This window comes from Ammospiza nelsoni, chromosome 22, assembly GCF_027579445.1.
Source record: "Ammospiza nelsoni isolate bAmmNel1 chromosome 22, bAmmNel1.pri, whole genome shotgun sequence".
Classification (NCBI taxonomy): Eukaryota; Metazoa; Chordata; class Aves; order Passeriformes; family Passerellidae; genus Ammospiza; species Ammospiza nelsoni.
Genome location: NC_080654.1, coordinates 2,329,235 through 2,350,623, shown reverse-complemented (window position 1 = coordinate 2,350,623; position 21,389 = coordinate 2,329,235). Strand labels below are relative to the sequence as shown.

General features: G+C 44.7%; 2 protein-coding genes across 3 annotated transcripts; one reads left to right on the top strand and one right to left on the bottom strand.

The window, feature by feature from the left end:
- The first annotated feature begins 8,917 nt into the window (after window positions 1-8,917).
- PEX10 (peroxisomal biogenesis factor 10) lies at window positions 8,918-12,029 on the top strand. Its single transcript, XM_059487397.1, has 6 exons — window positions 8,918-9,157; window positions 9,316-9,396; window positions 9,840-10,246; window positions 10,927-11,102; window positions 11,386-11,521; window positions 11,831-12,029. Exons 1-6 carry the CDS (start codon window positions 9,049-9,051, stop codon window positions 11,900-11,902), a joined length of 981 nt encoding a protein of 326 aa, XP_059343380.1. The 5' UTR covers window positions 8,918-9,048; the 3' UTR covers window positions 11,903-12,029.
- Window positions 12,030-12,636: 607 nt separating this feature from the next.
- On the bottom strand, window positions 12,637-20,502 carry RER1 (retention in endoplasmic reticulum sorting receptor 1). 2 transcript variants are annotated; one of them, XM_059487398.1, is made up of 7 exons: window positions 20,417-20,502; window positions 16,708-16,793; window positions 16,066-16,170; window positions 15,120-15,219; window positions 14,517-14,595; window positions 14,275-14,410; window positions 12,637-13,478 (listed from the first exon to the last, which is right to left on the bottom strand). In XM_059487398.1, the coding sequence occupies exons 2-7, from the start codon at window positions 16,786-16,788 to the stop codon at window positions 13,389-13,391; spliced, it is 591 nt and encodes a 196-aa protein (XP_059343381.1). In that variant the 5' UTR covers window positions 16,789-16,793; window positions 20,417-20,502; the 3' UTR covers window positions 12,637-13,388. The 2 variants fall into 2 exon arrangements, with proteins under 2 accessions (XP_059343381.1, XP_059343382.1); XM_059487399.1 differs by lacking the exon at window positions 20,417-20,502 and adding an exon at window positions 19,954-20,089.
- Window positions 20,503-21,389: the final 887 nt, after the last annotated feature.

The window sequence follows — 21,389 nt, the reverse complement described above, 5'->3', positions numbered from 1 at the left end:
CTGTGGTGTGGTTGCCTGTGACACGCTGCTCATTGAAGGAATGCAGCTGCATTCAGCAGGAATTGCACGGAGATAACCTGCACGCCCAGGCACGCCGAGCACAGCCAGGGAGAGGAGAGGAGAGGAGAGGAGAGGAGAGGAGAGGAGAGGAGAGGAGAGGAGAGGAGAGGAGAGGAGAGGAGAGGAGAGGAGAGGAGAGGAGAGGAGAGGAGAGGAGAGGAGAGGAGAGGAGAGGAGAGGAGAGGAGAGGAGAGGAGAGGAGAGGAGAGGAGAGGAGAGGAGAGAGAGGAGAGAGGAGAGAGGAGAGAGGAGAGAGGAGAGAGGAGAGAGGAGAGAGGAGAGAGGAGAGAGGAGAGAGGAGAGAGGAGAGAGGAGAGAGGAGAGAGGAGAGAGGAGAGAGGAGAGAGGAGAGAGAGAGAGGAGAGAGGAGAGAGGAGAGAGGAGAGAGGAGAGAGGAGAGAGGAGAGAGGAGAGAGGAGAGAGGAGAGAGGAGAGAGGAGAGAGGAGAGAGGAGAGAGGAGAGAGGAGAGAGGAGAGAGGAGAGAGGAGAGAGGAGAGAGGAGAGAGGAGAGAGGAGAGAGGAGAGAGGAGAGAGGAGAGAGGAGAGAGGAGAGAGGAGAGAGGAGAGAGGAGAGAGGAGAGAGGAGAGAGGAGAGAGGAGAGAGGAGAGAGGGAGAGAGGAGAGAGGAGAGAGGAGAGAGGAGAGAGGAGAGAGGAGAGAGGAGAGAGGAGAGAGGAGAGAGGAGAGAGGAGAGAGGAGAGAGGAGAGAGGAGAGAGGAGAGAGGAGAGAGGAGAGAGGAGAGAGGAGAGAGGAGAGAGGAGAGAGGAGAGAGGAGAGGAGAGAGGAGAGAGGAGAGAGGAGAGAGGAGAGAGGAGGAGAGGAGAGAGGAGAGAGGAGAGAGGAGAGAGGAGAGAGGAGAGAGGAGAGAGAAGAGAGGAGAGGAGGCTGCTCAAGCCCCGAGAACAAGGGCTGAGCACACACCTTAGGGTGTGAGCCCGCATTCTCCTCCTTCCCAAGGCACCGGGCGCACTCACAGCACCGGGTGACGCTGAGTCCTGTGGCAAACAGCTCGGGTAACAAGGAGAAAGTGAAGAAAAAGCACAAGGGGACATCAGGATTTCCTTTCTGTGTTCGCCTTCACCCAGAACATCCCACTTAACATTTGTCAGCTTCTCCTCACAGCCTGAGCTGGAGCCCTGCATTTTTGTTCAATGATGTAACCGAAAATTCCTTATGCAAGTAAGCACACATTATTAAACCCAAATTATTTATTTCAGGTTTGTATGAGCTGTGTCATACGACTTTAGCATTTGCTTTATGAAACAAAATGTGACATTTGTAACAATTTTTATCTTGTTTGTACTCCCTTGCCCTATTTATCCTGAATTGCCAAAACCCTTCTTGGTTTCACCATCATTCCCTGTCACCAGCCAGTTCCCAGACCTGTCTGAAGTGACAATGGAAACACAGCAGCCTCCTGCTTCTGAAGAAAATTTGCATTTTGTATTAGCAAAGGAGAACGGGCAATTTCTGTTAGGAGGCAAAAGGAACTAATTAAGCAAAGTTCTACATCTCATCCAATAGCTCGGCTCAAAAGAACTTTGAAAATGAAAGTTTCATACTCTAGACCACAAAAAACAAGAAGCCTCAGAGAAGAAAGGAGGGAGGAAGATCTCCTTGCTAGGAGACAGACGGAAAGTGAGGGCTGCTGGAGAAGGTTCTGCTGCACTTGGGAATTTGTGAGTCATGCTGAGGAGAGATAGACTGTGGGCTCCAATGCCACTTGTCATCAGATCTATAATTCCAATGATGTTCATGCCGTCAGTTGTGCTGGCAGGCTTGGTCACTCCCCACAAGTCTGATTTTTGAAAAAGTTTCTTCTTCAATTTCATGTAAATGAGCAGGAATTTCTTTTAAGAATAATCAAACTGCTTTAATTCTGTACATCTTAGTGCTGCACTGATGAATCTCTTGGATATTAAGGATCAATTTATGCTGGGGGAGTTAGAGAAAAAGTGGCAACTTGTCACCTTTCACAAGCCAAACATCAGCTTTCTCCTGAGGATGCCTGGTAGGGCCAAGCACAAGAGCCCAAGCACAGGCAGACAGACACTAAGAGAATATTGCAAACAAGAAAAACATGCTTTGCTTGGCAACTTCAAGAGAACACTGCAGTTTAAATTTTTAATCCAAACCAATTTCTTAAATTATGAATCCCCTTCTCCATTAGCAGGAATGGGTTTGGGAACCACTCAATCCATCCTCATTTTGTCAAACACAGGGCAGTGACGTGCACACATGGGAATTACAAGGCACCAAGTCTTTAGGGCCTGATCCAATAAATTTCAAAGTACAGCTCTGCTTTGCTCTCCGCCTTATCGTGGACTTCAGCACCTGGTTAGTCAATAAATAACATTACTTCAATAACCTCATCTCAGTCTAAACTCACAGGAGGGGAAGAAGTGGGATAGGTCACTTTACACTGTAGGAGACAAAAACCTGTTAAGTTGTTTAAATATAAAATATTTCACATAGTCCTTGAAGCAATCCTACCAAATAATGCCATTATAACTCATCCCAAAGTTGTGTTTTTGAGGTTCTCCTCTGCAGGCCATAGAACTTCTTCCAGGCACCTCAATTGCAGCTGCCATTGTTTCCTCAGGCTCCATTCCTTAGGCGCTTTTTGTTGTTGTTGTTTTGGGTTTTTATTATTATTATTATTATTATTATTAAATAAAGCACAAATTACATGTTTTCAGTTAAGGGCAGAGAAAACTTCCAGAGAATCCATTCCAGTATCTAAGGGCAGTAGGAAATCTGGAACAACAAGGTGTAGGGGTGGTGAGGGGGGTTATGTTGAAGGGGAAAAGTGGCAGGGAGGAGATTCTTTTGAGTTACCTTACAGTAACTAATCCTGCAAGGAGAGCTGAGAGGAGACATCCTCTGAACACCAGAATGATCACAAAAAGAGACATCCTCTGGACACCAGACAACACAAAAAGTGCTGCTGTAAGTTTCTACCTGACAGCCCTTGGCAAACACCTCAGGGAATGGGAACTACAGAGCTTGTGCAGCACTTTCAATCCCTCCCAGGAATGCTAACATGGAAAGATCCCTCACCTTCCCACCTGAACTCCCTTGCCATGTCTGAGGCAATCCAGAGCTCCTCGACAACTGTTAAGATGTCAGAAGATCCTACAGGAGCCTTCCCTAATTAAATGGAAACAAGTGAGGCTGTGATGAACTATAAAAAATGAGGACCAAGACCAGAACCAGGTACCCCAAAATCAGTCTCTCAAGTTTCAGGCTGTATTTGTGATGCAAATGGATCTGAAATCCTCACTCAGGCTATGCTTGCCTTGGTGTCTGCACCCAGCATTTCTCTCAGGACTGCACAGTCTCATGTGCCAGACGGCAAAGAGCAGGAAGGAAGCTGAGGACTTTGTCCCAGCATGTGTGAAGGTTTGTCACAGCCTGCAGTGTGCAGGTACCTATCCACTGACTCTGTGCGCTGAGGGGAACTGCTCCGCCCCCGCAAAATGAAGGCAGATTAAACAATGAATCAAAAGGTTGGAAATTCCCCACGGATTTGGAGTCTGTGCCCTAAGCAGTGATGTGGAGAGCAGAATTTCAGTGGCTGAGGAGCTGCACACAGAGGCCATGGATAGCTGAACCCCCAGAACAGGGTTTGGCTCATGTCATGCATTTCCTCCTCTGCCAGCTGAGCCTGGATGCATGGCCAGCACCTACTGCTCATGTCACAGCTGCCACCAGCAATTGTCACAAGGGATGGGCACAAGGTTTGCCCTCATCCAGTGAGTCCAAAGGGAGCAATGGAAGCAGAGGTGAACTCAAAAATGAGGTCAAGACAGGGGAAGAGAAAGAAGATTCAGGCATAACACTGGAGAATCTATTTCAATATTAAGATCAGATCTATTTAAGCTTATCAAGGGAAGAAGTGGGTCATTTTAAAGATAACTAATGCAGAACTGAGATATCTGGGTGCATGAAAATTGTATTGCAGTAAATTCAAATGGTCCTTAGTAACTGCAAGACTATCTTTCCTGAAAAAACTCTTCAGCCTCATCCTCTAACCCACTCAGATTCATTTATACAGTAATTTTCTCAGCTCTGGACAAATTAACAAAAACAAATTCTACTGATATTCACAAGTATGTTGTCCCCTTTGAGCTATATCTAGGAACTGAGGGCTCTGTACCATTCATTTCAAAACCAAACTGAGATTGTGTTGTTTTGAAACTATGAGTACAGGATTTTAGAAAAGCCTTGCACACCCTATATTTTATTGCTCTGTTATTCCTGCAGGACCATCCACTAAGATACTCTCAGCCACTTTAAGTATGGAGTAGCTTTTAATACAGAAAAATTACAGAAATGATGAATGAAAACAAAAGCCTCTTCAGACAATGTAGAAGGAGCTTGGCTATAAAATGGAATGTTATCATTCTTTTTTACAAAGCCAGAATAAACTTGTTCTTTGGCTGAGAATAATCAAAATACACTGCATTATAGGAGATCATCCTGCCAACAGAGTCATTAAATATAAGATTCAGTGAGCCCTGAGTGTTTCCAGATTCAGTTATCCAGGCTTATATTATAAAAAGAAGCAGTTCTGGTGAAATATAGCTTATTGAATAAAAAAGCCTGCAGTTCGTATTTGTCTGTTACGACAAATGTTTCTGTATCTGGCCATGGCCTGTGCTCTCTGTAATGAACCCTTGGTGCCCCAAGCAGAGAGGCTGTGACAAGCAGTGCTGCTGCTGAAGGGCTCAGAGCCAAGCTGACATTTCTCCCTGTCCCCACAGCAGTGCTGAGGCCACCAGAACACAGTGACACTGACAGCACTCAGATAACTCGGCGTCCTCGGCAGTCGCTGGCCTCCCCTCACTCGCACTGAACAGTTTCTCACTCTCATCTCACTGGCAAGAAGGAATTCTCCCCAGCACAGTTTCTGCACCCTCAGTAAGGACAGAAGAAGCTCTCCTGGTAGACAAAACTTTCCCCACATTCTCTGAAACAATAAGTTAACTTTGAGCTCCGTTCTGAACATGGCATCAATTTCCTACCTCCAACCAACCACAGCCAGCAGTGACTCTTACTCTGCTTCTGTTTTATTTTATAACAGACAACCTACCTCTACCATGAAACAGAGCATGATTCTAGAAATTATCACCCTGAGGATTCAGGGTATATTTAAGACCTACATCTGAACCCTGAAGCCTGAGGCATTTGGAGCATACACAGTCCCAGCAATCCAGCCATCCTAATTTTCCACATCTCTGCAATCATTACCCACATTTTTATGCCAGGAAATAACTGAAAATTATTTCTCTATGGCCCAAAAGAATGAGATTTTTTTTTATTTTAAAAATTTTCAAAAATAAAAACATGCATACCTTTTCAAAGCGTTGTGCATGTCTTTCCTCCCAAATCAAGACTTGGCTGTTCAGTCCCAGAATCAGCCACGTTCTGTTGCTAAACTGGTATTTTATTTAAATACCTGGAGTTTATTTTACATCCAACCTCTCTTATCCAAGTCAGTTTTCATTTTGGCTCCGTACACCTGGGAAGGCTCAGGTTATCAGTTCTGAATGAATGCAGTAATCGTTCATTTAAAAAAAAAGCAGTTGTCCAGTTAGAAAAATCTAAACTTGAATCACATATGCAGTTTGCTTATGCAGTTTGCTTGAATCACATGTGCAGTTTACAAGCTCAGAGAATCTAAAAATTTAGGACTAACAGAATTCCAAGGTTCCAGAACATTTTCATGGACAAGAGAAAGCATGATAAAATAAAACAAGCATTAGACATGACGCTCTTTCCATTTTCCCTTTTCCTTCAAAAAGGAGAGCAAAAGTAGCAGCAAATTCTGTTCCAGCTACAAGGCTGGGGTAGCGTACTCTAAACTTTGTTTCTAACACCCAAGAGCGAACAAAAAGTGTTAAAATGACACCCCAATGATGGCTGCAATGAAAGTAGCGAAGCAAACACACACACACACACACCTTTGTCTGTCCCGGCCGGGCAGTGCAGACGGGCTGTCCCTGCTGCCGTGTGTCCAACCTTCACACCCGGGACAAACCCGGGAGAAGAGAGAGGAGCCTGCAGCGAAATCCCGCCCCGCTTTCACACGCGGAGGGCTCGGGTCACAAAGCAGCTTCACAGCCCCTGCTCGAACAGTTCAGCTCCAGGGTAACAAGTTCAGAGTGGGAGGAGGCAGGGGGAAGGGGAGGGTGGTAACAATGCCGAGCAGACGTTTCGCTCCTTTGGCATCGGCGGAACCTGTTCTGCAGGTTGGGAGCTGAAGCATCTGCCCGCTGCCCTGCTGGAAAGCTGCGCTCCCGACCTCGTGTCTCCCAGCAGGTCTGCAGAGGCAAAAATCAGATTTTGTGATGCGCAGACAAGTAGCCCGTGGGAGGAAAGGTTAATCATTGCCGAGCACCCAGGGGTTTTTTACATTTTGGACTTCCTTGTGGTAACGTCAGCGAAGCAGCTCGTTCCCCTGTCAGGTGTGTTAGAAGGAAAAGCAGAGAAGCATGGCATGGAAATCAAGAAAAACTCCCAAAAACTCAATCAAAAACACAGCAATGACGTTTTAAGAGATAATGGTGGTTTTCTGAAGTCACCAGTATCAATCAGAATACAGAAGAGTGTCTGTGTTCTGACTGAATAATTGTAATAAGAATCTGAATCAGATTTTCCTGGCAGATCATAGTGTAACAGCCAACGTGTGTGTGGTTTTATCCATGTATTTTATTTATGCATGTGTGTGTTTTTATCTATGTATGAATATATGTATGAAAGCATATCACAAAATGGGAAGGTTACTTGGCATGCTGCACCTCCTCAGCTCAGGACAGGACCCCCACCCCTCAAAACATCACAAAACAGCTTTTAGAATATAATAAAATCCATATAATAAGCCAAACCGGGCAGATACACAGAACTTACACATTTCAAATGTTTTAACACTTGTTGGCAGAGTCTGACCTTTAGCTTTATCAATGGTTTCCAATCTAATAATTGAGTGGTCATTAGTCAGGATTTCAGCTTTGCAAAAAAAACCCAAAAATCTTTCAAGCTTTTCTTTTGTTACTTGACCCATAAAATAAGAAAATCACATTTACCCGCTTCAGCAAAAAGGCAACAAATATGTTTGCTATTTTTCTCAACAATTGAGCTGTTGGATGTGTGAGATACACACAGCTCTGCCTTTAAACAAAAATCAAACCAGGAGAGATTGGATTGGAATCCTGAACAAAATGATCCAAGGATTGGTCAGTAAAGTTTGTAAATTGTAAAAGTTCTATAATTTAAGGTGGCAGCTTCGAAATTCTTATTTAATAGATTTAAGTGTGAAAATGTCCCGTTCCAGACCCCACTTCCCGTGGGATATTTCCTTATGCAGGTGCGTCCCCTGCTGTTGAACGGCGAAAAATGTGCCAATTTTTTTTTCTTTCCTAATTCCATTGATTTTACAGAGGGAACAATCCGCGATTCCATTGATTGCGACACACCCTAACAAATGAAAACTGAGCAGCGCCTGGAGCAGGGAGGGAGGGATTAAAAATGTTTTGCTTATCTGTAAGATTCATCACAGCTTTACTTATCACGTAGAACTTCTGGTGCAGTTTAATTAGAACTTTGATGCCACGATCTGTGCACTAATAGGCTGCTGAAAGGATTACAAATATCCAGTTTATTTGTGGTTATGTTTGGCTACAGGGAGCTTTTCTTTGCTTTTCAGTAAAAAGAAGAAAAAACCCACCAATCTCCTGCTCTCCCAAAATTTTCCAGTGAGTTCCTGACATATCAATCTGTAAATTATTCAGGAAAACACCTACTTTACTTTCAGTTAAATAGTTTTGTCAAATAAATTAATTAAATGTGGAGCTGTTTAATTGTACTTTCACTTCAGAGTGCTGCAAAATTGAATTTATAACAATGCAACATTAAAACCTGCTAGGAAAAAAAAAATTTTAAAAGGTGTTTTGGCAAAAATGAATGTACGAGACCTCAGAGTGTAAATATATATAAATACACACACAAGTAGAGATTTATCTGCCTGGTACCACGATTTTGGAGAAGGATGCACTGACATGTTGATGTGTTTGTAGCTTTGCTGTGTGGAGGTTGTGTTTGTTGTTTTTGGAAGAAAACAAAGGGCAGCTTGTTCAGTTTCCCCATACAAACAGCTCATTTCGCAGCTGTTAAAAAAGCAGTAGTAGGACACTAAACACACCTTCCTTCTGAATTAACCCCAATTTTTTTAAAAAGCAATTTTTTAAAAGTGGGAATAGATGACACCATGAAAGGCATCGCTGCTTTAAGCCTAAAACTGCAGATAGTGGAGGGCAACATGATGTTTAATTAAAAAAAAAAAAAAAAAAAAAAAAAAAAGAGTTGTGGAAGGGCTGGAGAATTTGGAATTTGTACAAGGTTGTGGAGTGCACTTGCCTGGGGAGCGGTGATTCAGTGGGTTCCGTGTGAACTGTGTTCTGAAACATTCTAGATCTCACTTTTACCGATATAAGCAACTCAGCTGCGATCGCGGGGCTCCTTCCCGTTCCTTTTCCCTCCCATTTCCCCGCCCCTCACAGCCTTTTCCTCCCCTTTCCCCGCCCCTTCCCGCCCCTTTTTCCGCCCCTCACTGTCCATTTCCTCGCCCCTTTTCCCACCCCTCACAGCCCTTCCCGCCCCTTTCCCCGCCCCTTTTTCCGCCCCACCCCTCACAGCCCTTCCCTCCCCTGGCGCTCTTCCCGCCCCTTTTCCCACCACTTTTCCCTCCCTTCCCTCCCATCCCCACCCTTCACGGCACTTTTTCCACCCCTTTTCCCACTCTCTCCGCCCCTTTTCCCATTTTTCCCACCCCTTTTCCCACCCTTTTCTCCCCCTCAGCGTAGGGGAGGTGTTTCCCGCCTCTTTTCCCGCCCCTCACTGACGGGATATCCCTGCGCGGCTGGCGGGTGCTCCGCCGCTGCCGGAGCCGAGGCGCCGCCTGAGGCCCCGTGTCCGTCCGCCCGCCATGGCGGCGGCGGCGGGCCCGGCGCGGCTGGTACGCTGCGGGCAGAAGGACGAGCTCTACCGGGCCGGGCTGCGCAGCGGGGCCGGCACGGCGCTGAGGGGGCTGGCGGGTAATGCCTGAGGGGGGTTGGATCCGTCCCGAGCCCTCGCGGGTGTTCCGGGATCCGCCGCACAGCGGCTCCGGATGGGGGTCGGAGGGACCGGGAGGAATTCCCCGTGAGGGCTCGGCCCAGCACGGCCCTGGTGCAGTGACAGCCCCGTCCCGCAGGTGCCCGGCCGTGGCTGGCGTGGAGGAGGGAGGTGGAGCTGCTGTCCGATGTGGCTTATTTCGTGCTCACCACGCTATCAGGTAACCTTCTCTGCCATTTATCGTTTTTTATCATTTCTGCCAACATCTGAAAGCTGAGGGGTCAGTGCTGGTGATCACCACCTGAGACTGCCCAACAGCAGTCTGTTCTTATCATCCTGGGGGTTGGTTTGGTTTGGATAAATGCCTTCTGGTAAATATGAAAGCACGAAATTGTTGGGTTCAAACACATAGATAGATGTTCTTCTAAAAGCAGGATTGCAGGAATAGGAATTTTTTAAAATCAGGGATACTATCAAAAGTATCCCTGCTTCAAGCCTAAAACTGCAGATACTGGATGTCACGATGACACTTATCTTAATTCAACAAAAAAAGAACTATTTCCAAATTCCAAAGCCTGAACAGCCTGTCCCCACTGCTCAGCACATCCAGAATGATGCTGCAGCTGCCCTCTCACCCTGTTTTCTGTCACACACGTTGTTTAGGTTATCAGACCCTGGGAGAAGAGTATGTGAACATCATTCAGGTTGACCCGAGCAAGAAGAAGGTGCCTTCCTTCCTTCGTCGGGCCCTCTTCATTTCCCTGCACACCTTGGTGCCCTACTGCCTGGAAAAGGCACTGCTGCACCTCCAACACGAGCTGCAGGTGGAGGCTGAGGAATGCAGGAGCCCAGAGAACCCCCCAGCCCTCGGCTTTCCCAGCAGGAGCTTCATTCGCAGCTGGATTCGGAGGCAGGTTGGGCAGCTCAGTGAGCAGCAGAAGAAAAGAGCCTCCCAAATCGTGGATGTCCTCAAACAATCCCTCCCCCTGCTGCACCGGCTCCACCTGGCAGTGTTCTACATCCAGGGCACCTTCTATCACCTGTCCAAAAGGGTCACAGGCATCTCATATGTAAGTGGGTTTGGTTCAAGATGTGTCCACTGCAGAATTTTGGACTCTTCTGGGGTGCTGTATGTATAAAAGGGATAAGAAATTTGGTTGTTGTTGCAGAGCAGAGGGGTGAGAAGGAAGGTTTTGCTTTATGTGGGGGGTGATGAGTCCCTGAAGTCAGGAGGTTACAGGTAATTAATATCAATGTTTATTATGTTCATACATATTCTATGTATGAAGTTACTGTGTAACTTCAGTCTGTCTGCCACAAACACACTGGGAGTGAGAGGTGAGTTGATAAATCCATGGGAAATACTGTTTTGAACAACACCCAGTAAACATTTAGGTAGCACTTTTCTATATGAAGATAATTTTGTATCTTTACAAAAGAACATCAGAAATGTGTACAGACAAAAGAGTTCTCAACAATTCCCAGCATCAGTGCAGGAAAGAGGTGTTTGTTTGCTCAGAGATACACAAGAAAACCAAAACAATTAAAACTGCAATTTTTATGGGCACACAGCAGCTAAGTCCAGCTTGACTGAAAGTGGTTACAACTCCTGAGACAGCTGGCTGAGAAATCCTAAAATGTCAATATTTTTGACATTATGAGAATACCAAATCTATTGCAGATGGGGAGAGGGAGAAGAATTTCCTAAAACCACAGTAACAAAACACCTCTTTTTCTGTGAATTCTCTAGCTGCATTTTGGAGGACTGCAAGGAGAAGATCAGAGCATCAGATCAAGTTACAAGTTCCTTGGAATAATTTCCCTCTTCCACCTTCTGCTGACCATTGGAGTTCAGATGTACAGCTTCAAACAGAAGCAGAGAGCAAGGCAGGAGTGGAGGCTGCACCGCAACCTCACCCACCAGAAGTAAGAAAGAGGTGGTTCTTAATTCTTAGGAAAGGGGTGGGAAAGAACAGGAGTGACACCCCAGTTTAGGTTACAGTCTGATGTAAACATTTCATTAATTAGCACAAGTAATTATTTCCTGGTTTGTGTGTCTTGGACTTCATGCTTTGGTGTTTCTGCGACCTCCATGAAAAGGGCTGATCCTTGAGCAAGGGTTTGACCCCAGGATGTGTTACCCAGTATTTCTGCCGAGCAGGGTGAGTGCAATTAACACAATTAACCCCTCTGTGCCTGTGTTAATTAGAAGCAGGAGCACGGAGGCGGCGGCCGGGCGCCAGTCGCGCTGCACGCTGTGCCTGGAGAAGAGGAGGCACAGCACAGCCACCCCCTGTGGGCACCTCTTCTGCTGGGAGTGCATCACAGCCTGGTGCAGCACCAGGGTGAGTACACACAGCTCACCAGCACCAGGGTGAGTACACACAGCTCACCAGCACCAGGGTGAGTACACACAGCTCACCAGCACTGGGAGCTGTGGAAATACAGTGACAATGGCATGGGTGAGGTCAGCACTCAACACTGGGCCAGCTCAGGGGACCTTGTACCACAGCTGGGACTGAAAAAATATTTTCTAAAAGTAGCTAAACAGTTCTATTCAGATTTTTTAAATACAACTATTCAGTATGTCCATCTATTCCTTTTTTTTAGTACAACTATTCACTATATCCATCCACTCCCTTTTCTTTCTGTAGGCAGAATGTCCACTGTGCAGAGAGAAGTTCCATCCTCAGAAACTGATCTACCTACGGCACTACCAAATGTAAAGGGAACCTCTTCTGTCTCCTCATACTTGGGTTGGTCCAAGAAAAGGCTTTATTAAACTGGAAACTGTGCAAGGTGGTACTACATTCCTGTGTGACAGAATAAAGCTATTCTTTCTTCTAGATTCAATATGGAATATATTCTTTCTTCTAGATTCAATATGGAATATATTCTTTTTTCTAGATTCAACATGGAATATATTCTTTCTTCTAGATTCAATATGGAATATATTCTTTCTTCTAGATTCAATATGGAATATATTCTTTCTTCTAGATTCAATATGGAATATATTCTTTCTCTTCTGATGGAGCTCCTGACCATATTAAAAATGGGTTTATAAACCATGCTTAACCCAAGTGAATGCTCCCTGAAGAGCTGAAAAATGCATTGCATGAAGGTAAAGTGAGGGCAACCATTACTGAAAAGGAGTCATAAATAGTGTTAGAGCAAGAGATGTATATAAAGATAGAGAACAAGTAAAGGGGAACACTGTCTTTTAATAAACTTTGGAATTAAAAAGTCACTTAATAAAACTGCAGTTGTATCACATGAAAAAGTTTACATGCAGGTCCATTTATCTCTCATTTTATTCCCCCCCATAAAAAAAGAAAATCTGTGTTAAAACCCCCATGACTGTCTGTTCTGTCCTGGCCAGTTTGGGCACATCCTGTGGGGCTGCACGAATCCAACTTCAATTATTGAAGAAACCATTACGTATGAAAGAAACTCCAACCAATAACAATTAAAATATATATTTTTATAATTCCAGGTCCTCAAAGGAAATTGTAATAGAGTTTGAACAAAGTTCTGAGTCATCAGAAAGAGCCCAATTTTAGCATCTGCTGGGAGATGGAACAGTGAAACTGGCATTAAAACCCAACACAAACGAGTTGCTTTAGAAGCTAAATGAGTATTTTTGCCCTACTGCAAACCCCATAATTTAGTAATTTCTTACTCCTATCTATTCTTGTTTGGTTATAACTCAGTAATACCATGCATTTAGGAAACTGGCTTAAGTTCTGCATCTAATTTAGGTCTACTGAATTCTTCTATGAAAACAGCACACGGCCATGAAGCAGAAAACAGCATCACGTGTGCCAGCTTACACTTTCCTCCACAGATGTGCACAGCACTTCAGGGTGATGTTGAGCAGGAGAACTATGTAAAAATATCCAACTCTAGGCCATTAACCTCTCCAGTGCAACAGATTTTGAAAGAAATACATTATCCCAAATCCATGGGATTATCCAAAGTTTCTCCAACTTCTTACAAAAGAGAATAAACTCAATGCAATTTGGTTAGAATGCCAGTTTCCTCGAGAATCTGATATTTCAGATAAAAATAGCAAGATCCTCGTAAAATGAAAATTCAACTGCTTTGTCACCACTCTGTTAATCACTTTTATGAAGAAAAAAGGCATTGTTACAATGGCTCAAAATCTTTCCTTTAGTGAGCAGTAGAATTGGTCAACAGGTTGATTGCTTCTTCCTAGCTAGCAAAGGTCTTCCCCACATCCTCTTTCCCTTTGTATTTCCTCTTGCCATGTGTGAAGGGTATATATCTGTACTTTATCATGTGCTGCAAAGAGAAAACAGCAGTTGTTGAGACAAGAAATATATGTAATATCTAGAAAAATGGTTTCTAATACACACTGTAAATTACTGAGTCTTCCAGAAAGAGAATTCTTAGTAAAGGTAAAGAAACAGCTAATCCTACAGCAGTTTAAATGTAAATAGGAGTATGAGAGTTTTTAAATGTAAATAGGAGTAGGAGAGCAGTTTATAAATCTCAGATTTTGGGTTACCCAACAAATTGTACACTACAGTGAAGATTACTGATTGGGGAACCATGGGAGACTGGAGAGAGCATAGAGGAACTAATTATTTACTACCCTTTCAACTTGTAAATTTACCACTTTGCATCACAGTACACACCCAAAATTCTGAATATCTAAGAAAAAGTTAGGGTTTTTTTAATGCTACCAAACCATAAGAAATTTGTTAAAATGTTCTGAATCACTTGCCTATGTTCTTTCCCCTTCTCCCTTCTACTTCCTCACACCACCTTGTGAGAACTTCCCTTTTCACCCACCAGAAATGGTTCAACACCTCTGCATCCAAAATAGCCACAGGAACTGGATGAGAACCTGCATAAAACCCTGACACTGCACTCTGAAGTCAAAACCTTTTAGAAACAAGAATAAAGTTTTGTAAAACATGCCCCACAATTAATGTTCAAGTATTAGTTACTCAAGTTGCTCCAGTAAAATAAATGTGTGCAGCACATTCAACCCCTGAAGGGCTCCACTGGATGGCCAGTTTGAAGCAATGCTGTAAATCCTGACATCACAAATTCTCTGTTCTTGCCAAATTACCTTGATTTGCCTCTTCATAGTGATACAAAATAGCATAATGAAGTACATCACAAGGATTGGCCAAAACACAGGAACGTTGAAAGCCTCAAAGAATGTACAAGCCATAGCAACCAGGATTCCTTTAGTGGCAGAATGCCTGAAAAATAATAGCAACAATTAATCCTTCAAGCCCAGTTACCATGAATGTCATGCAGATATTTGTATTTTTCAAAACCAGAACACAGGCAGATGGATCCACTCACCAGAATTTGAATTCTGGGAGCCTTCTAATGAAAGGCCGGAATTCTTCATTTTGCCTTGTAGGTAAGGAAGGACCATCATCTAAAAATAACAGAAAAGAAACCAAACCACAAACCTCCTCACAGTAGTTTTTTTAGACTAATCAGACCCCAGTTTTTTGGGTTTTTTTTACTTTTTATCTTAAGGGAAAAATAAAAATCACAAAACAAAACCACACCCAATTTCCATTGTCACACATAGATCCCAGTTAAGAGTTGCTGATTAATATAAGTTCACATAAATTCCTTAAAATAAACTTAATATAGATTCTTTTAAAGAAAATAGGGAATAGGAATGCCAGGCCACTCGAGTAACTATGGGGAGAGTTTAAGTCACATAAACCTCCTTTCAAAACACAGAAAATTAATACAATATGGAATATATTTAAGTTCCATGGAAAAGGACAAATTTTATAGCAACTCTTGATGTTAAGTTGTATAGATTTTTTTTCAGGTCTAAAAAATACAATATAGTGCTAAAAGTCCATTATCTTTACACTACAGTATCAGACAAAAGGAGCTGGAAATTTGACCAAGTTTGAAATTAAAAGGAATTTTTCCCCATACCTGAATCCTCCATTAGAGAGGGGTCTACCTTTGGCGACAGGAAAGCTATGAAGAGGTTGAGGTGGTAGATTCCCAAGGCATATGTCACAATGTACCAACCCTGCACAGGGAGAACAGACAAGGGTAAAATCCTCTTGAAAACTATTCTCTGATAATGATTTTTAACAAGATTAAACAAGTAGGGTTTTGTGCTTCCTTGAGAAACTTTTCTGTGTCTTCATATTAACTGAAAGGTTTCTGGGCTTGTAAAAATATCAATTCTCAGTGATCAAAACAAGTTTTTGAACATGACAGGACAGCAAATATCTCATGCAGTGACAGATTCAACATGAAACCATGGTCTAGCATCCAGTTCCTCTATGTTCAGGATGTGGACTTCAAAAGTAGTAAAAAGCATAAAACCATCTCTTTTTTAATCATCTTTGCAGCCCTCAGGGTCTGAAATTTTCCTACTACTATGACCTGTAAAGGTTTCAAATTCTGTAATCTTCACTTTTTGGGACTACCAGTTCCAAGTTCTTAACTGAGCTGCAGACTGGCATGGCACAGAAACATCTGATTAGTGGGGAATAGTCTGGCCCTGCCTGCAGGGAGAGAAATGCTGACAAAGCCATTCCTCTGGGTTTTCATGACAGAAAGGAACCCCTGGCTCTGAGCATGTTGTTATACAGCTTTAATACAAAAGCAAAAATTTAATTACAACAGTTTCCAGAGATTTATTTTGTGAATTCAGATGAATATCCTCAAGTGGTCACACATTTTTCTCTCTGTATCAGCAACTTCCACACCCACAGGATGTGTTCTCTCTTCAGACTCCACAATTTACTTTCTGCCACATGCACACCTGATTCTAAAGTAACAGCACACTTCAAAACCACTCCTAGAATCCAAATTAGACCAGCAACAATATCTGGAACTACTTCAGCATCAAGCCCAGTCCTCTCACCTGCAGTAAATAAACTCTAATCATGTAGATAAAGCTCAGCCCCAGCGTTACAATCCATCGCACTGCAGTGTAGGGGGTGGATTTGTCTAACCAGGACTGGTAGATCTGCAGGAAACACAAAGTAAATAATAAATACTGTAAAATATTTGATGCACAATGGATAAAGCTTATCTGAGGGTAGTATGGGCAAAAGAAAGCATTTGGGAGGAGTATTTTGGGAAAGAGAATAACATTGAGCACTTGTGTTCTTTAAACAAATAATTTACACAGAACTGTACTTATAAGTTTCAATATTTTTACAAAGGAAAAAAGTCCCTAATGCTTGGGGATTTTGTAAAGCAATTTAAATTTTCTATATTTTATGCAAATTGCTTCCGTTAAGATGAATTTGAAACTAAATCTGAACTCACTCCTCATTTCTGGCAGTAACAACATATTTTCACTGTGCAATGTCACACACATGCCCATTAAATATTCCAGTAAATAATTTATTATAGATATTTATCCATTTTAAAAGGCTTCAAAATAAATCTTTTGTATAGATTTCAGCACTTCAACAACCCAGCCAACAAGGAGTGAGTTCAAGAAGCTGCAGTGAGATCTGATTCTAAAGGAGTCAGAAAAATCCATCACAAAACCAACCTGTCCAAGTCTTGAGAAAAATCTATAGACCACAGAAGGTTTTCCATGCACAGACTCCCCAATGCTGTCCCCTTCTGACATGGTGGCTGTGAAAACAAAACATGGGAGAAGGCAATGTTGAAATCCAAAATCTGAGCTCAGGGAGGTTTAAAGCACATTATCTGAGCCAGCATCTACACAAAATATTGTCCTGGTTTGTTCTGTTTGAAACAAATTATTCTGAATATTTTTAAAGAGAGGACATTCATGCCAAAATGAATGAAAATTCCTTGTCCAAGAAAGGAAAGAACAGGCTATTTTATAAAAGCAAGACAGGATCCAATGCATTTTGGGGAAGGAAATAAAGAGGTCACAAGGAAATTCAGGACCAGCCCAGTTGGACATTGTCACCTTGCTGAGGGACAGGCTGAGGTACAAGCTCTGAGAAATGAACTGCAGCACCTCCCTCCTGCCACCTCGGGCTCCAGAGGCAAAGAACAAAACCACAGTGAGTAGATTCTTTTAAAAAAAAGCTGCTTAGGATTTTAAATACTGAGTAAGTAGTGAAGAAATAAACTCAGGACTCTGCACACCAGTGGTTTCAGGTTTCAGCCTCTGCCAGAGCAGCAAACCCAAGGTGCTGCCCATGCTGGAATCATTCAATGAATTTCTCTGTCTCTGCAACACCAAGAGCAGTGACAGGAGAGTTTTATACAAGAGCAAAACTGCACAGTGAAAGGGCCAAGAGCCTGAACTCAAATATAAAATTACCCAAGGGGATTATTTTTCAGTCCATGCCTCTGCTACCAATTGAAGAGCTTGATTTTTCTTATCAGTGAGTTTTACAGCTCACTTGGAGATAGAAGGCAAATAAAGTGGATCCTAAGCAGGAACATTTTGCCACATCACCAAGAGCAATCCCTGGCACAACTTCCTGGAATCCTCATCTGGGGAGGGACTGTGTAACCCTGGGATACCCGGAGCACACTCAGCCCTGCTCAAGAGCCTCACAGGATAACAAATCTCTATGAAACATTCATAAAAAAAAAAAAAAAAAAAAAAAGGCAAATTGTCTTAGATGCTGCAATACAGACTGCTGCAGAAAATTTGGGATCAAGGATAATCTGAGGAGGCACAAAACATTAAAGCTATAGATATAGATATCTGAAAACTACATCCTGTGGAATAATTACAAAGTAGAAAAAAAGGAGCCCTGTTACACTCCAAAAGCTAAGGGGAATCATTAGGAGGCTTCAGGAGCTGAGTCCACTTTGATTCAAACTACAGCTAAAAGAAAAGATTCTACTAGAAAGTCATACAATATACACACTTTTCCATTACAGGCAAAACAAATAATTATTTTTCTCCCCACTCTCTGCAGGACAGAGATTCAGCATTCTGAGCTGAGCATCATTTGGTGCTTTATTCTGGGGTATTTTTTAATGTCCTGAAGTACAAAGCTGAAATAAAAAGTTATTCAATTAATTCAATTGAATAATTTATCAGAGATCAATGAAAACTCTCATAGTATCAAAATTAATTCTACAGATACATTCCCAGCAAATATGGGCTACAGGCAGACCTTACAAGGCAATCTTGTAAATGTTCCCCTGTGCAGAGCAAGTGGAAAATCATGGGTGTGAGGTTACTGATGCTAGAGCAGGGATCATGCTTGGTGTAAAATATTGCATTATGTGTGATTATTTATGATTTTATCGTGCACACAGTTCTTCCAGAGCAGACCAAGAAATAAATCAGTTCTACTGAGGAGAAACCTCTCTGGGGCTCAGTTTAACCACAAGACTCAGACTAGAATTTAAGGAATATTTCTCATCACATTAAAACTCTGCTGGAAGATCACCTGTAATGAACAACTCTACAATTATCAGAGGCAGGAGTCCTTGGCACTGCTCTGAGGGCAGCTCACAGTTAAGAACACCGGCCTGTGTTGGTTTAAGGGAATGATTAAACCTCGACAGTTGCAATTTCTCTTTCATAATCATGGAACCATAGAATGATTTGGGTTGGGAGGGACCTTAAAGCTCATCCCATTCCACCCCTGCCATGGCAGGGACACCTTCCACTGTGCCAGGGAGCTCCAATGCCCATGCAGCCTGGCCTTGGGCACTGCCAGGATCCAGGGGCTGCTCTGGGCACCTGTGCCAGGAACTCCTGCCCAACATCCCAGGGAGGAATTCCTGCCCAACATCCCATCTAACCCTGCCCTCTGGAAGGTTTAAACCACTCCTCCTCATCTTGGCACTCCAGAGCCTTGTGAAAGCCTCTCTCCACCTGTCTTGGAGGGGAACATCAGATTCAGTGCCCAGCACAAGGAGCTGTGAGTGCCCTGAAGCCATTCCAGGACAACCAGGCACACACAGAGGTGAACACAGCAGGAATTAACACAACCAGGCACACACACACACAAATTAACACAACCAGGCACACACACACAAATTAACACAACCAGGCACACACAGAGGTGAACACAGCAGGAATTAACACAACCAGGCACACACACACAAATTAACACAACCAGGCACACACAGAGGTGAACACAACCAGACACACACAGAGGTGAACAGAGCAGAAATTAACACAATCAGGCACACGCACACAAATTAACACAACCAGACACACACAGAGGTGAACACAGCAGAAATTAACACAATCAGGCACACACACACAAATTAACACAACCAGGCACACACAGAGGTGAACAGAACCAGGCACACACAGAGAAATGGACACAACCACCAAAAACACACACAGAAATTCACACAGAAATGAACACAACCAGAAACACACACAGAAATTCACACAGAAATGAACACAACCAGACACACACACACAGAGATTAACACAACTAGGCACACACAGAAATGAACACAACCACACACACACACACACACATATATTAACACAACCAACGAGGGAATCGTTTGCAGCAGCAGAACTGAGGCTGCTCCTAAAACGAAACCGTATTACAGCATTTTTCTCCGCTAGAAAACACCACGTAAGCGAAGGTACGGCCTGAACAATTATGCTTTCACCGCAATTGTTATGGTAATTTCATGACAAACAGCACTGATCGCTGAGTTCTGAAAGGCAGAACCTCTGGCAGTAAGAATATTTACTTTATGCCTCACATCATCACACAGAAGTACAGAATTAGAGTATAAGTCTGCTCATAATACAGACTTTTCTTAAATTTAAAATATAAATTAAGCAGGTAACGAGCAAACACACATTACTGATTCCGGTTACCTTATCTCATAGAGGCACTGTCTTTGGACAGTAACACACTAAGGTGACTTATTACAAACTGGGTGAACCGACAGCCACGGGGAACCATCCCGTTGGTCGCTCACTTTGGTTTTTCACACTAAAAAAAGGCAGCGTTTCATTTTATCCATTGCCACAGCAGCCGAGCCGCACCTGCGCCTCTCGCTTGTGCCCGCAAGCCGGGACTTCCCCTTGCCCGGGCACAGCAAACGGGAGGGGCTGCGCTGCCTCGGCACGGAGCGGGGCCGGTAAAGGAGAACCGAGCCCCGGGAGGCCGCGGCCGGAGCGCCGAGCCCGCAGCAGCCCCCGCGCTCCCGGAGGGGCCGCTCGCTCCAGGCCCCCGCCCGCCCTCCCGCGGGTGTCAGCGCCGCTCCCGGCGGCCCGGAGGCGCAGCGCCCGCCCCCGGTCCCACCCCGCGCCGGCCGCGGTCGGTCCCGGTACTCACAGGCCACCGGGCCGGTCCTGCCTTCCGCTCCCGCCCCTCCGCACACCAATATGGCGGCGGCACCGGGATCCCTTCCGCTTCCGGGGTTCAGGGGCGGGGCACAGCCCCGGTGCTGCCCCGCTATTGGCCCCGGGGGAAAGGGCGGGGCCGCGGCGCCGGGCGGGGCGGTGGGAGGTGTGCGCGCTCCGTGAGGGGACACGGGGAGCGGGCGGGGCGGTACCGGCGGAGAGGTGGGAGGTGTGTGTGTGGCCTGTGAGGCGGGGCGGGATCGGGCGGTACCGGCGCGCACCGAGCGCAGGACAGGACGGGGCGCGCGGCGCTGAACGGGCTCGCCCTGCTACCCTGAGGGGCACGGCAGGCCCCACCCCCCGCACTAGCTCAGCCAATGAGAACGGCTGTTGGGGCGGGCGTGGACGCGCGGCCAATAGCGAGATGGCGGCGGGTGGGGAGGCGGAGCTGAGGGCGTGGCCGAACGAGTTCAGCCGAACTCAGCCGATCCCGAACCGAGCTCTACCGAAATGGGCCGAATCGAGCCCGAGCCGAAGCGAGTCTAGCCGGACTCAGCCGAGCCCGAACCGAACTCTGCCGAAATGGGCCGAGTCGAGCCCGAGCCGAACCGAGTCTAGCCGGACTCAGCCGAGCCCGAACCGAACTCTGCCGAAATGGGCCGAGTCGAACCGAACCGAGCCGAGCGGAGCCCCCTCACGGGATGAGGCGAAAGCTGCTGAAGGATTTAAAGTTTTAACGAGTTCGGCGTATTTTGTTAAACGAGAACATGAACCTTTAAGAATCAAAATCAGTAGGAGAAAACAAGAAATACTCGTTACGTGGAAAAAGAGGTGACACAAACATCCCTACACGTGCTGAGGTGCGTTTGTTCCCGTAGAACAGAAACACTGATACACGAACCCCAGCCATGATAATTTGTATTTTATTTATTTTCCATGGATTCGCTGCCCCGAGGCTGTTCCGA

Coding starts and splice junctions, on each gene's coding strand:
- PEX10 (XM_059487397.1), top strand. CDS start 9,049: ATGGCGGCGGCGGCGGGCCCGGCGCGGCTGGTACGCTGCGGGCAGAAG. Junction 9,158..9,315: donor GGCGCTGAGGGGGCTGGCGG/GTAATGCCTGAG, acceptor CCCGTCCCGCAG/GTGCCCGGCCGTGGCTGGCG. Junction 11,522..11,830: donor CAGCCTGGTGCAGCACCAGG/GTGAGTACACAC, acceptor TTCTTTCTGTAG/GCAGAATGTCCACTGTGCAG.
- RER1 (XM_059487398.1), bottom strand. CDS start 16,788: ATGTCAGAAGGGGACAGCATTGGGGAGTCTGTGCATGGAAAACCTTCT. Junction 15,220..16,065: donor TTAGAGTTTATTTACTGCAG/GTGAGAGGACTG, acceptor CTCCCTGTGCAG/GGTTGGTACATTGTGACATA. Junction 14,596..15,119: donor CTCTCTAATGGAGGATTCAG/GTATGGGGAAAA, acceptor TGTTATTTTTAG/ATGATGGTCCTTCCTTACCT.